Source organism: Histomonas meleagridis (assembly GCF_020186115.1).
Source record: "Histomonas meleagridis strain 2922-C6/04-10x chromosome Unknown contig_43, whole genome shotgun sequence".
Taxonomy (NCBI): Eukaryota; Parabasalia; order Tritrichomonadida; family Dientamoebidae; genus Histomonas; species Histomonas meleagridis.
This window is the reverse complement of record NW_027150886.1, coordinates 122292-134965: the sequence shown is the minus strand read 5'-3', so window position 1 is coordinate 134965 and position 12674 is coordinate 122292. Positions and strand designations below refer to the sequence as shown.

At 29.1% G+C, this 12674-nt stretch overlaps 4 protein-coding genes across 4 annotated transcripts; 2 read left to right on the top strand and 2 right to left on the bottom strand.

Moving 5' to 3' along the window:
• Nucleotides 1–4892: 4892 nt before the first annotated feature.
• GO595_006338 (uncharacterized protein) lies at nucleotides 4893–5186 on the top strand (the record flags this gene model as incomplete). The annotated part of the gene is made up of 1 exon (XM_067919680.1): nucleotides 4893–5186. One exon carries the CDS (start codon nucleotides 4893–4895, stop codon nucleotides 5184–5186), a length of 294 nt encoding a protein of 97 aa, XP_067773518.1.
• A 518-nt stretch (nucleotides 5187–5704) lies between these two features.
• On the bottom strand, nucleotides 5705–7744 carry GO595_006337 (Adaptin N terminal region family protein; the record flags this gene model as incomplete). The annotated part of the gene is made up of 1 exon (XM_067919679.1): nucleotides 5705–7744. One exon carries the CDS (start codon nucleotides 7742–7744, stop codon nucleotides 5705–5707), a length of 2040 nt encoding a protein of 679 aa, XP_067773517.1.
• Nucleotides 7745–8553: 809 nt separating this feature from the next.
• GO595_006336 (ImpB/MucB/SamB family protein) lies at nucleotides 8554–10206 on the bottom strand (the record flags this gene model as incomplete). The annotated part of the gene is made up of 1 exon (XM_067919678.1): nucleotides 8554–10206. The coding sequence occupies one exon, from the start codon at nucleotides 10204–10206 to the stop codon at nucleotides 8554–8556; it is 1653 nt and encodes a 550-aa protein (XP_067773516.1).
• Nucleotides 10207–11513: 1307 nt separating this feature from the next.
• On the top strand, nucleotides 11514–12308 carry GO595_006335 (proliferating cell nuclear antigen; the record flags this gene model as incomplete). The annotated part of the gene is made up of 1 exon (XM_067919677.1): nucleotides 11514–12308. One exon carries the CDS (start codon nucleotides 11514–11516, stop codon nucleotides 12306–12308), a length of 795 nt encoding a protein of 264 aa, XP_067773515.1.
• Nucleotides 12309–12674: the final 366 nt, after the last annotated feature.

The window sequence follows — 12674 nt, the reverse complement described above, 5'->3', positions numbered from 1 at the left end:
TGTAATATTCTTCAATTACATTATGGTTATGTTGATTTATTATTGTTAGAATTTATTAATCATTTTCCCAATAATTTTATATTCCATAAACTTAAATTTAATAATATAACAAAAGAATTAATATTTAAAACAATTTTTCCATTGTTTATAAAGATCGCAATGAATCAAAGTTCAAATGTAATCGCGAATAAAGTTATGGAAATTATTTGTCCACATTTTATTAAAGATGAAAACAATGATAAAGTTGAAATTGACGAAAACACAATAAAGAACAAATCGAATTATAAATTTAATGAATTATCATTTGATTTTTTAAGTAATATATTAGCGAGTTTTGTTACATATTCATATAATAAAATGATATTTTTTTCATTATTATTAAGTCAAACTATTACTGATGATTCATTAATGATACCAATCCAAAAATTATTGTCTTCATTTTCAGTATGTTTATGGCTATATATTGATCAATATTTTTCAAGACAAATTAATTCGCGTTTAGTTATTTTCACAATAAAAAATAATACAAATGATTTAATCGAAGCTTATATTCAACGAACTTCATTTTTCTTACGTATTTATGCAGATCCAAATACTTATGAAGATTTCATATTAAATGATAATTTAATTCTTGGGAAGTTCTCTATGTTAACATTAACATTTCGATCTGAAAATGGTACATTTTATTTAGCATCTAGAACTAATCAAGAGTTAATACGTAGAAGTGATATAATCATTGATTGTAATATTAATTCGAATGCTAAAATTTATTTAGGCAAAGAAAATGATTATGATTTCCCTGAAGAAGTTACACGATCTTCTTTCCAATTAAGATCTATAGCAATAATATTAAAAGAATTAAATAAAGATGAAATGGATATCATATATCAAAGTGGTTATAACTTTATCATTCCCGAGAATTTAAATACAATTTTTTATCGAAATGATTTATCGAATATTAATAATTTTACTCCAAACTTTTATGAAATCTTTAGAAATGACTTTAATATTTATTATTATTTACCAATTATGTTTTTCTTTGATAATTGTACTTTAAGTCAAATCGAAATGTTAATTGATTCATTTATTATATTTTTTGGTAATCGAGTTTTTAAATATGTTCATTTGTTTTCATTCTTTTTAAAACAAAATAATTCAAAATGTTTTACATATAATATATATTTAAAGTTTTACGCATTTTTGGAACAAACTAAATCCGAAAAAGAAATGTTCGATGTTTTAGATCATTTAATAGTAAACTTTGAAATCTGGAATAAGTCACCACATATAAATCGGATATTTAAACATTATAAAGTCATTGTATTTGAAACTTATTCTAATTATACGTTAACACCTACATTTATTCCACATATATTTCCTGATTTTTGTAGGTATTTTATTGAGAAAGAAGATATTACTGATGAATTCATCGAAATAATTGCTGCAAGATCACAAAAGTTAGTAACAGAAAATGATATAAAAGTTATATTACAACAACTTGATTATTGTAATAATTATCAATTCATCTTTAAGATGTTATCTATATTACCAATTTTGTTCCAATCTTTCCCACCTAATGATAAAATTGTACAAATTTTATTGTCATCACATTTTTCAACTGATCAAAACTATAGTTATATAATATTACCATGTTTTAGAGATACAAAATATTTCGAACAATATTTGTTGTTTCTAATGTATCATCAAAACTCTTATAATTTAATCCAATTCTTTTCACAACATAAACGATTTCCTGGATTAATTTCATTAAGTTTAATCTTATTTAGTAATGCCGATGAACAAATTCAAGAGAAATTATCAAATACATTCTTTGGGTTATGTAAAAATAAAGATATAATACCCGAATTAATAAAGAACGAATTATGGATGTTATGTCCATTAATATTTGCAAGTCAAACAAATGAAAAAAATCAAATGAAAATTTATTACTTTTTGTCACAATTAATTATACAAGTATTAGAAACACAATCTAAAGATGAAATTGGCATTAAAATCATAGATAAAGCTATGACAATATTAGAAATGTTTAATTATTCCGAATTAAACATTTTATTAATTAAAATAATTATCGAACAATTATTAATCCGAAAATATAAATTTAATAATCAATTATTGTTGTTATGTTTTAGAGCTATGTTTTTAAAGCCTTCTCATTATTCAAACTCTATGAAGAAATCATTTAGTAATTCGCCTTTTCCTTATGATAAAGAAGAAGAAGTTTCAAAAGTTTTTAGTTTAGGAAACATTTTGAAAGTTATACAAAAAAGTAAGACGATAAAGTATACCTTTCAATTATCGCGACCTGAATTAATTAGTCAAAATGAAAATACTTTGTTAACATTAATGCGTTCTTTATTACCGACATTACAAAATAGTCAACAATTTAATGATTTTATTTTGCAATGTATTAGTTATTCAATTGGCGAAATTAAATATCCAAATATGTTCTCGTTAAAATTAAATAAATTCGGATTAAAAGAAATCATTAAGCCAATGATTGATGATGCACAGAATAAACTTTCTAAAGTATCAATAGAACTTGAAAAAAAAAAAAAAAAAAATGAAGTGAAACTTATTAATGATATACCTAACCCTCAGATTCCTTTAATGAAGTATAAAAAAACAAAATATTTTAAACCAAAAGAAAATTTGGAAAACAATTTCAAAACATTTTATGCATCAAAACACTTTTTGGAATTTAAATGTTTATTTGTTTAAACGGTCGTCGATCATTACCGGTTTTTCTTCATCGAAACTTAAACGGTTCCTGAGTTTTGAAAACCAAATACCGTTTAATAAAGTAAAAGTGCCAAAAGGTAAAATGTATAAAGTTAAATGTAAAAGAATAAAAATTAATGAAGAATTAGATTGCATTTTCATAATTAATAATGATAAAATAGAAATTTATTATCAAAACAGAATCCAAACTATTTCACCTTTAGGAGTTAGAAACATTTTATTAAAAAAACGGTCGCAGATTACAACGGCAATTGAATTCATTTCTATTGACGGACGATCAATTCTCATTGATTTCTTAACTCCTTCCAACATGGTTGAAACGATTTCAAATTTGGCAAATTTAAAGTTTCCGAGTATTAAATGTTTCCAAAAGGATACAAGTTATACTAAATTTTTCGAATCACAAGAAATATACCAAAAATATTACCAAGGGAAGATATCTAATTTTAATATGATTTTATGTTTAAATACATTTTCAGGTCGAAGTTATAATGATAGTAACAACTATTTCATATTCCCATGGAGTAAACCTAATCAAGTATTAGATAAAAAGGCAGAATTAAGTACAACGTCAAATGATTTGCATTATTACTTAGGTCGAATTCCACCATTTACATTTTTATCTAAACAAACAGAAGTATTAAATTCAATTGATGAGCTATATAAGAAATTAGAAGCAAATGAAATTAAAATTCATTCATTTCCTGAGTTTTATATGTTTCCTGAAGTATTTTTATCTTTAAATAATAACAATAATCAAAATGATTTAAATGTTTCAGATAAATATCATTCGATTTATGAATTTATTTATTTAAATCATAAAGCACTTGAAGAAAGTAATGAAACTATTAAATGGATTGAAGATAACTTTGGAATTGTTAATGATAAGTCGTCAAGGAATTCGAATTTATCGCAATTAATTCCGTTACCAATACCACTAAAGAATAAAAATGAAATTTCTTATACATTAAAGATGTATAATGTAAATGAATCATTAAAAAATGGAATATTCCGTTATGCAAAACCAAATTTTGCTGTAATTATAGATATAAATGATAACATTTATAAAATTATATTTAACAAAAATGGTTTTACAAAAGCTCAAATTGACCATATACCAAAATCTTGTTCAAATGTTTTATTTCCTTCAAGTGAAAATATATTTGTCATATCCAAAAAATCTAGAAAATTATATGATATATCACATAACAAAAAAGAAATCAAAACTTCTATCGAAAATACAGATTTTTTAATTGTCGATGGAAGTTTCGTTTTGTCAGCGTCAAAATCAGGTGAAGTGAAGATCTTTTTGAATAAACGGCTGGAGGACGTTTACGTAGAATTCTCAACGCTGACCGATACGCTGTCGACCGTTACGTTTTCCCATCATTATTCAACGGTTGTATGTGGCACATCAAACTGTAGAGTATTAATATATTCGATTCACAAGGCTAAATTCGTAAATTATATCCAATTAGATAATGTTCCATTGTCTATACATATCACAAAGGTATTTGGAATGATTATTATTTATTGTTACAAAGAAATTATTTTGGCAACTATAAATGGATTTATAATGAAAAGAGTTAAAATGGGGTTCGAAGTTGATCAAATGTGTACATTCACACACAAAGGAGTTGACTTCATTTGCTTTGCTGATGACGCAGGTCATGTTTTTACTTCAGAAGCATTTTACCCAGAAAAGAAATCATTACGCTTTACATACAAAGGAAAATTAATTAGTCTTAATGTTGATAAAAGATCAATCAATTCTATAACTTATGGAGGTGAAATTTACTCATTAAGACTTTAAGCGTCAACATGCAATCGGTATAACAAATCTATGTTAAGTTTTATATATTATACCAAAATTTGATGATCAACTTATTAAAAATGACATCTGTTGTAACCAAAAATTCCTTCTTTTTCAGAGCTTTATTACTTCGGTTTCAGGTAAGCTGTAAGTGTCTTTTTCACAGGTTTATCCAAAACACGTTTCAGTTTCTGCCAAATATTGACTACTTTTTGCGGTTTGTGTTCCATCCCGGAATTGAATGACAACGTCCGTTAGCGCTCAGAAAATTACACAAAAATTTCAATTAATTTCCTATCGAAAATCATTCCCCTCGAGGATGAATTCCCTTTGGCTTTGCTGCGACCCATTACCCGCAAAAGACTTACATAAAAAGGAACCAAAGTGTTCATCCTCACCATTCCTTGGTGTCTTCACTGAAGACCCATCCATTATAGGCAGAATTCTTCCTCGTCCTATTACACCATTCAATGACGAACTCGAACAGTTTCACATTAGCAAGTATGACGATGAAGAACGTCAGCCAAATCTTTGCGAATCACCACCAACAATCGGTATTGATTTTGGCTTTACTGATAAGACTATTAAAGGTGGAGAACTTTCAATTTTCTAAACAGATTCTATGTTTCTACATTCCAAATTTATTCAGGTTGTTTTTACAATTTATGTATTATACAAAAGTAAAAGGTCAATTTCTTACAGAACTTTCTTCATTACGTGTCTGAAAGTTCACGGTGGTAATTACCTTTGAAATAAATGAGGTTTATGATATTTATTAATTTATGATTTTTTTATGTAACGTTATTAGTGTACAATAATTGCTTTTATGGCTATTATTTGCATTAAGATCAGTTGCAAATCTCTGAGTAATTATGAAATTGTGTTATTTTTAATTATCAAATACAAATTTTGAAAAAAAATCATAACATTTAATTATGAATATGTTTAAATTTTGAGAATTTTATGGGTTATTGTTGTTGATATTCATCATTTCAAAATAATGGTTCAATTTGTTCAACTTAATTAATTTATAATTTTTAAAAAATTTAAATTTTTAAAGAACAGCTCATTTATGTGCTTGTCTCATTGCATAACCATTTTCTTATTTCCAAAAAAAAGCAAAAACTTTATTTAAATTTTCGTTATAACAGAAACGTCCGTTAAGTGGCGGTTACCGATGGAGTATTCAATTTTGAATTTCAATGCGAATTGTTTCATTTCTTCTTGAAGCAAATATATCACCTGCATCATCATATCATTTTCATCTCTGATAACATTACTTGACTGTTGTTGTACCATTATCTTCCAACCATCAGTTACTTCATATTCTGTTTTTATGTTTGTCATTGGTTCTTTAGTCGCATTCTTCACAATAATTCGTAAGGCAATCTGTCGTTTGTCGTTTGGGTTCATTTGTTTTTGTCCATAAACAATGTAATCCGCTTTCCGCAATAACTCATCTGCTCCTGGCGGCGCATTTGATTGTATTGAAGATCCAAGAAGATCATCAATAAGACTACCAGAGGTGGTATTCTTTGCTGGAGTAGGCGTTGTTGTTGGAGCTGGTGTATCCATAACAAGTGAAAGAAGATCATCATCTAAATCATCATTATTGGTATTATAACCTATATTGGCTGTTTTCTCTTCGGAACTGATCTCAGCTCCTGATACAGACGTAAGAACAGGAGCACAAAGGCTTTGTGAAAGAAGTAATCTTCGCATTTCACCTGCACGCTGTTGTATTTCTAAATTGTTTGATGACTCTAATTTATCACGTAAGAAATCTGAAGTTTCTGTTGTAGTTCCAAATCTTGTTGCCATTTTTGAGAGTGCAGTTATGATATATAACTTTGTTTCAGTCTTAGTCTGTGGAAGGGTTAATAAACGTTTCATACTATCTGTAATACCATTGTCTGTAGGTGCAAATTCGCCAAGAACAAACGACGCAACTTGAAGTAGAGTTTGGTTGTCAAGGGATTCGTTAAGTGCGACCGTTAACTTTTGAATTGATTGATTTTGTAGTTCTGGAGTTTTAGAGACAAGCTCGCAAAATGAAGCGACAATGTCACTACTGATATAGCTCCCTGATTCTTTGAGCATTTTAAAGACAGTATCAAAGTACCATTCAAGACTAGGTGCAAATCGTTGAGTTGCATTATATATTTTGGTAATGAGTTCAGTACAAAACTCAGGATCAGTAAGATGAACATACTCAAAGATTTCAGGAACAAGAGTAACAATATTTTGTTCATCAATTAATGCAGATATAACATCAAGTGCACGACGTCGAATAGATGGGTCTTTAGAACGAAGGCACTTAACGACTTGGTTTCGGTGTCTTTGAAGAGCCATTGAATCGACACCACCACGATTTATTAATACATTTTCATGATACAAAACTCGAGCAAATGCTGAAAGTGCTGAATAAATTACATCACTTTTGCGCGTAGATAACAATCTTCCAATTTGGTTAAAACCTAAACCACGAAGAGCTGGTTTTGCTGAAATTGATACAATTGTATCAACGGCTTGATAAAGAATTGCGCAACCAGTGTTCTTTTTGGTATCTACTGATGATATTATTGTCTGTAGAATACTTTCAAGTTCATCTGATGTTTTTCCTAATAATGCCAAAATCTTTAATGTTTTGATAAGCATGTATGGATCGCAAAAATCCGAATAACTAAACTCTCTGGAACCTCTGGAGTTAGCTAAGTTCTTTAATATCTTTGTAAAAGGAGTTACAAATTGATGCCATGTATAAACAAATTTTGGCTCTGCTTGAATCATTTCAATAACAAGATTCATTCCTGAGAGAATAACGCAATGTGAATGATGGTTCAAAAGCTTTTGAACGCTGTTTTTAAACGAGGATGATAAATCTGGATTTTTTCGAATAATTCGAACAATAGCCATTCCTGCCATTTTTAACACGCGAGGCCAATTCGACGTGAGACATTTCTTGGCTTCAGAAGCTACAGAACGGCAAACTTCTGGTGAGCCATTATTTGCAATAAATGTTAATGCAAGACATTGGATATTTGGATCAGGATTTTGTAGATCTTTAGTGATTGTATGTGTGACTAATACATTAAGTTCGGTGTCTTCGTCAAGAAGTACGCCAGCTCCAATATATCCAATTCTTTTATATGAAAAAGATTCATGTGTCATTAATTTTATAACTTCAAGTTGGCCAAATTTTGTGTTCTCCCCAAGAAGATCAAGAAAAATAAGTTTCGATACATTTTTTGGTCGTTGATAAGGATCATCTTCTCTAATACTTGCTCTAACTATTGCAAGCTCAGCGGACCTTATTTTTTTCTCTTGTTCAACAGTGGGGGCGTTTCTTACAGCCTCAATAAAATCATTTAAAGACCTGTCCATTTGTTTGGCTACCCCAAAGTAAACGTGCGTGAGTTAAACGTCTTCGCCGTAAATTTGCCAACATTATACAGAAGTGGCAATCAAATGCTTAAAATGGAGTTGAACTTTGTACGATGATAAAAATTTGAGTCATATGGATGAAAAGATAAGCAAAAGAAAAATATTTGTATATTCGGAATAAAATAATTTGTGTATTCATTTTTCATATTGTTTTAATTACTAAAATACACTTCTTGGGAGAACATTATGAATTAAAGGCATTGTTAAATATTTAATTGATATTTTTTCTGAAGTATCATAAGTTGATTTTTTGAAGAAGAGATCATAACGTTGAAGTTATCAAAAACTTCATTTTTTGATGAAATTTCATCATAAATTCATGCCTTGATACTTATTCCAACAATCTATTGTCTACGACATAACAATAAATGTTTTTATTTGTACAGTATGAGTTTCTTTTATAAATGATTATCACTTTTCTTACAACAAAAATTAATTAATACGAATGTAATTTAATGATTTCGCATTTTAAAATAACAATTGCAGTGAATAAAAGAAATCATTTTCATAATATTATTTACTTATAAACAACGCATTCACTCTTGCGCCCTATGTATATCGTCATCCGATTTATCATTCTCAGAGCTAAAGAATGATTTAATTGAATAAGTTTTCCGCTTTTTCTTTTCCGATTTACTTTTAGTTCCATTTGGCATAACCGGAGTTGGCTTCATTTTCACGTTTTCATTATTCTTTAGCGCATCCAAATATTCGTCGGAGAGAAAGTAATCGATTTTCTCTTTGTTAACTTTTTTCTTTTTTTCTTTTTCTTCAATAACAGGAGGTTCCATTTCATACTCTTCTTCATTCTCGTTCTCTTTATTAGGTTTTGGTTGCAAAGGTTTTGGTGTTGTATCACATTCCATTAATGTCATTTGTCGCATTTCACCAGGATATAAAAAATTATTCACTTTAACACCGATTAATCTTAATTTCATATGTTGTGTCTTATGTTCGTCCATAAGTATCTTCAATGCAGCAGCAGATAAATCAGAATATTTGTTGGTGAACTGATTTAATGTAACCGCCTTTGTAAAGTTCTTAAAATCGGCACTTTTGAATTTAACGGTTATTGTTTTGAATAGCAAATTTTCTCTTTGCATCTTATTAGAGATCTTCTGGCACATGGGCTCTACATAATCCATTAGCTTGACAATGTCATCAGTTGCGTCAAATGTCCCTTCTGTACTATACGATTTACGCTTATCATTTTTAATTCTTTCAAATGGAACCCCAACTACAGCATGAAAAAGAAATTCACGAAACTTTCGGCTGAAAAGAAACCAAACTTCGGCCTTCTTATCAAATACATCTTTTACCGTATTGATATTTAATGATTGTAATTTCCTTTCAGTAACACCTCCAATGCCAGGGATCTTACGAATCTTAAGGGAATTCATAAAGGATTTCAACTCATCGGCATTTCGAGGCACAGAAAAAATTCCATTTGGCTTATTGATATCACTTCCAATCTTCGCGAGTTGGCGAGTGTGCGCAATGCCAATGGAAATTGTAAGTTTAGTGTTTTGGAAAACTTCGGCTTGTATCGTTTTTGCAAGATTTTCTGGTGAAATATTTTGATTTTTTATGTACTCAGTAACATCAAGAGATGCTTCATCTAAGCCTCCAGAAACATAGTCCAGGTCATATTTAGCAAAAATGGCCTGAACTTGTTTCGACATTTCGACATATCTATCTCCATGATGATCAACAATGATTAAATCAGGAAATAATGAAAGAGCAATAAAAATTGCCATCCCAGACCTAATTCCATATTTGCGTGCTTCATAAGATGATGTTGAAACAACCCCATGACGAATTGATCCTCCAACAACAAATGCTTTCCCAACAAGAGAAGGATCATCAACTTCTTCAACGGATGCAAAAAAGGCATCAAGATCAGCATGGAAATAAATACGATCAAATGATAATTTTTTTTCAAGTTTTTCAATATAAGAATCAACTTGAAGTTTTGCTAAATGTAAATCATTTGCATCTGCTTCACGGAGTTTCTTAGACATTTCTTCATTCATGTCATCAATTACTTTTGACCTTTCAGATTGCCTTTCGAAATATTTTGTATTTTTGGAAACTTCTGTGATTTTTTTCGATATCGTGTGCGGATTTATGTCTTGGAGGCCAGCTTTAACTTGATTATAAAGAAGTCCATCCGCAGGAACGTTGGTCATTTTGTTTGAGGGGAAGTTCCTTCATTGATATCACTTTTGTATATGATTTGATCGGCATGTCACAAAGACGATACTCTTTGATAGCAGGAAAACATCAAAAAAGGGAATTCTTGTTGGAATTGTTTTATAAGTTCTTTCAACATTTTTTGTCAAACAAAAATAAAAATAACTCCAAAAAGTTCCACTAAATTCAAACTTTGGGCTTAACTATTAAAAATTCATCGAAATGTACTTCAAAAAAATAAAAAATTATGACACCATGATAAAGTGGTTGCAGAAAGGTTTGCAAACACTTCAGTTTTTGAATATAAATCCGATGATTTTTCATTCATTCGATTCTATCGTTGGGAAACCACTTTAATATATATATATTAAGCAATTGATAAAAATTTATCACCAAAGTATTCTCAAATAATTTTTATGCCTATTCGATCTACGGAGATCAATATCATATTTTATCATCATAAATGTTTCAAAAACATGTGTTAAATGATACGTATCTCTTGGGGATAATATTTAACTTTTTGTTTTTTCAAATGTCCAATAACTTTTATTCTGATTTCAGTAACGCCAATAAACAATGTTTAAATCATTAAATAAACTGAATGGTTTTATTTTTTATGTAAGAAGACATTGTCTCATGTCAGAAAGAATTTTTTGTGGAATTCACAAGCTTAATCCTGTGATTTCTAAAATTGTTGAGTCATTTTGGATTTCGAAATCCAATATATTTGGATATGATTTTACAAATGAGTGTTGTACGTTGTTTCTATTGTTTTCTGAAATTCATAATTAAGTAAAAGCATAATAGGAAGCAAAGATTTGTAAATCAATTGTTAATTCTTATAAGACATAACACACCTCAATTGTATACGTGTCCATTCTACTGATTCAAACGATAAAAGAGAAACTATGTGATGTTTTTTAGAATAGAGTAAGATAATTGATATTCAAGTGAAGCAATTGTAATATATTTTTTTTTTTCTTTCTTGCTCTTTATTTATGAATTCTTTTGAACAATATAAAATTACAGTTTTTTACATTCGATGAATTACATCATAATGATCAATAATAATCGCAAAGAGAAATTTTCTGTCAATAATTAAAACATGTGCGGACACGATTCGAAAAAAACAGGATGTGTGAAGGCAAGTTCACATTTCAAGATTCATCGTAACGTACTGAATTTTGTTAAGTTTACGTCTGACAATTTTTTTGACACTTGGCATTTTGGCGGTTCTTCGATACAATTATATTTAAACGTATAGTGATTTGTTTCGATTTCCCGCGAATTCGCATTTTTCAAAATGGAAGCTCGTCTTTCTGCACCACAAACCTTACGTAAAATTCTTGACGCATTAAAAGAACTTGTTGATGAAGCTAATCTTGAATGTAATGAATCAGGTCTTTCTTTACAAGCGATGGACTCCTCACATTGTGCGTTAGTTAGCATGAATTTGAACAGCAAATCATTTGACAAGTTCACATGTGCCGACAATGAAACGTTAGGTGTTAACTTAGTTTCTATACAAAAAATTCTTAAGTGTGGAGATAGTCAAGACACGTTAACATTATCTACTAATTCTGACCATACACAACTTAAGTTTCAATTTGAGAATGGTGGACGATTTTCTGAATTTTCGTTAGCTTTGATGGACATTGACACAGATAAGTTATCTATTCCAGAAGCAGAACCAGAAGTTCGTATTACTTTATCATCCAGTGATTTCAATAAGATTTGCCATGATTTAACACAGTTTGGGGATACTGTTAAAATTTTAGTTAAGTCTAAAACAGTTGTTTTCAATGCGAGTGGGCAACTTGGCAACGGCAGCATCACGCTGAGTTCATATGATTCCGTCGAAGATCGTCCAGTTGATATTGAAATGGATAGTTCTATTGATAAGTTAGAGTTATCATTTGCGCTTAAATATTTGAATTATTTCACGAAAGCATCGCCGTTATCAGATAAAGTTATTCTGGAACTTTCGACAGGCCGTCCGCTGATTGTGTTATATCAATTGGATGATGACACTGGTTACATCAAATATTACCTTGCACCTAAAGTTGAAGATGACGAAGATGAAGACGAAGAAAATTAAAATTTACGACAAAGATTCAAACATATAAACAATTTTTAAACAATTTTTTTTATTTATTTATTTATTTATTTATAATGAAGAAGAACATTTATTAATATTTGACTTCATTAATTTTGTTGAATTTATTCAATTTCAAGAATCATTCACACATTTAAGTGCGATAAATTTTGTTGGAATGATTCTGAATTCATTCATTTTAAGAAATCATGAAACTAAAACAATTATATAATGATGTAAAAGATTATTATTCAAAAGATGTTCAACAAACAAATGATTTCAAATTTTCTGTATGTGTTTGTACTTCATATAAAAATGAAAAAAAAGTAAAAACTTTAACAAAAATTATCCAATTGTTATATAGAAATA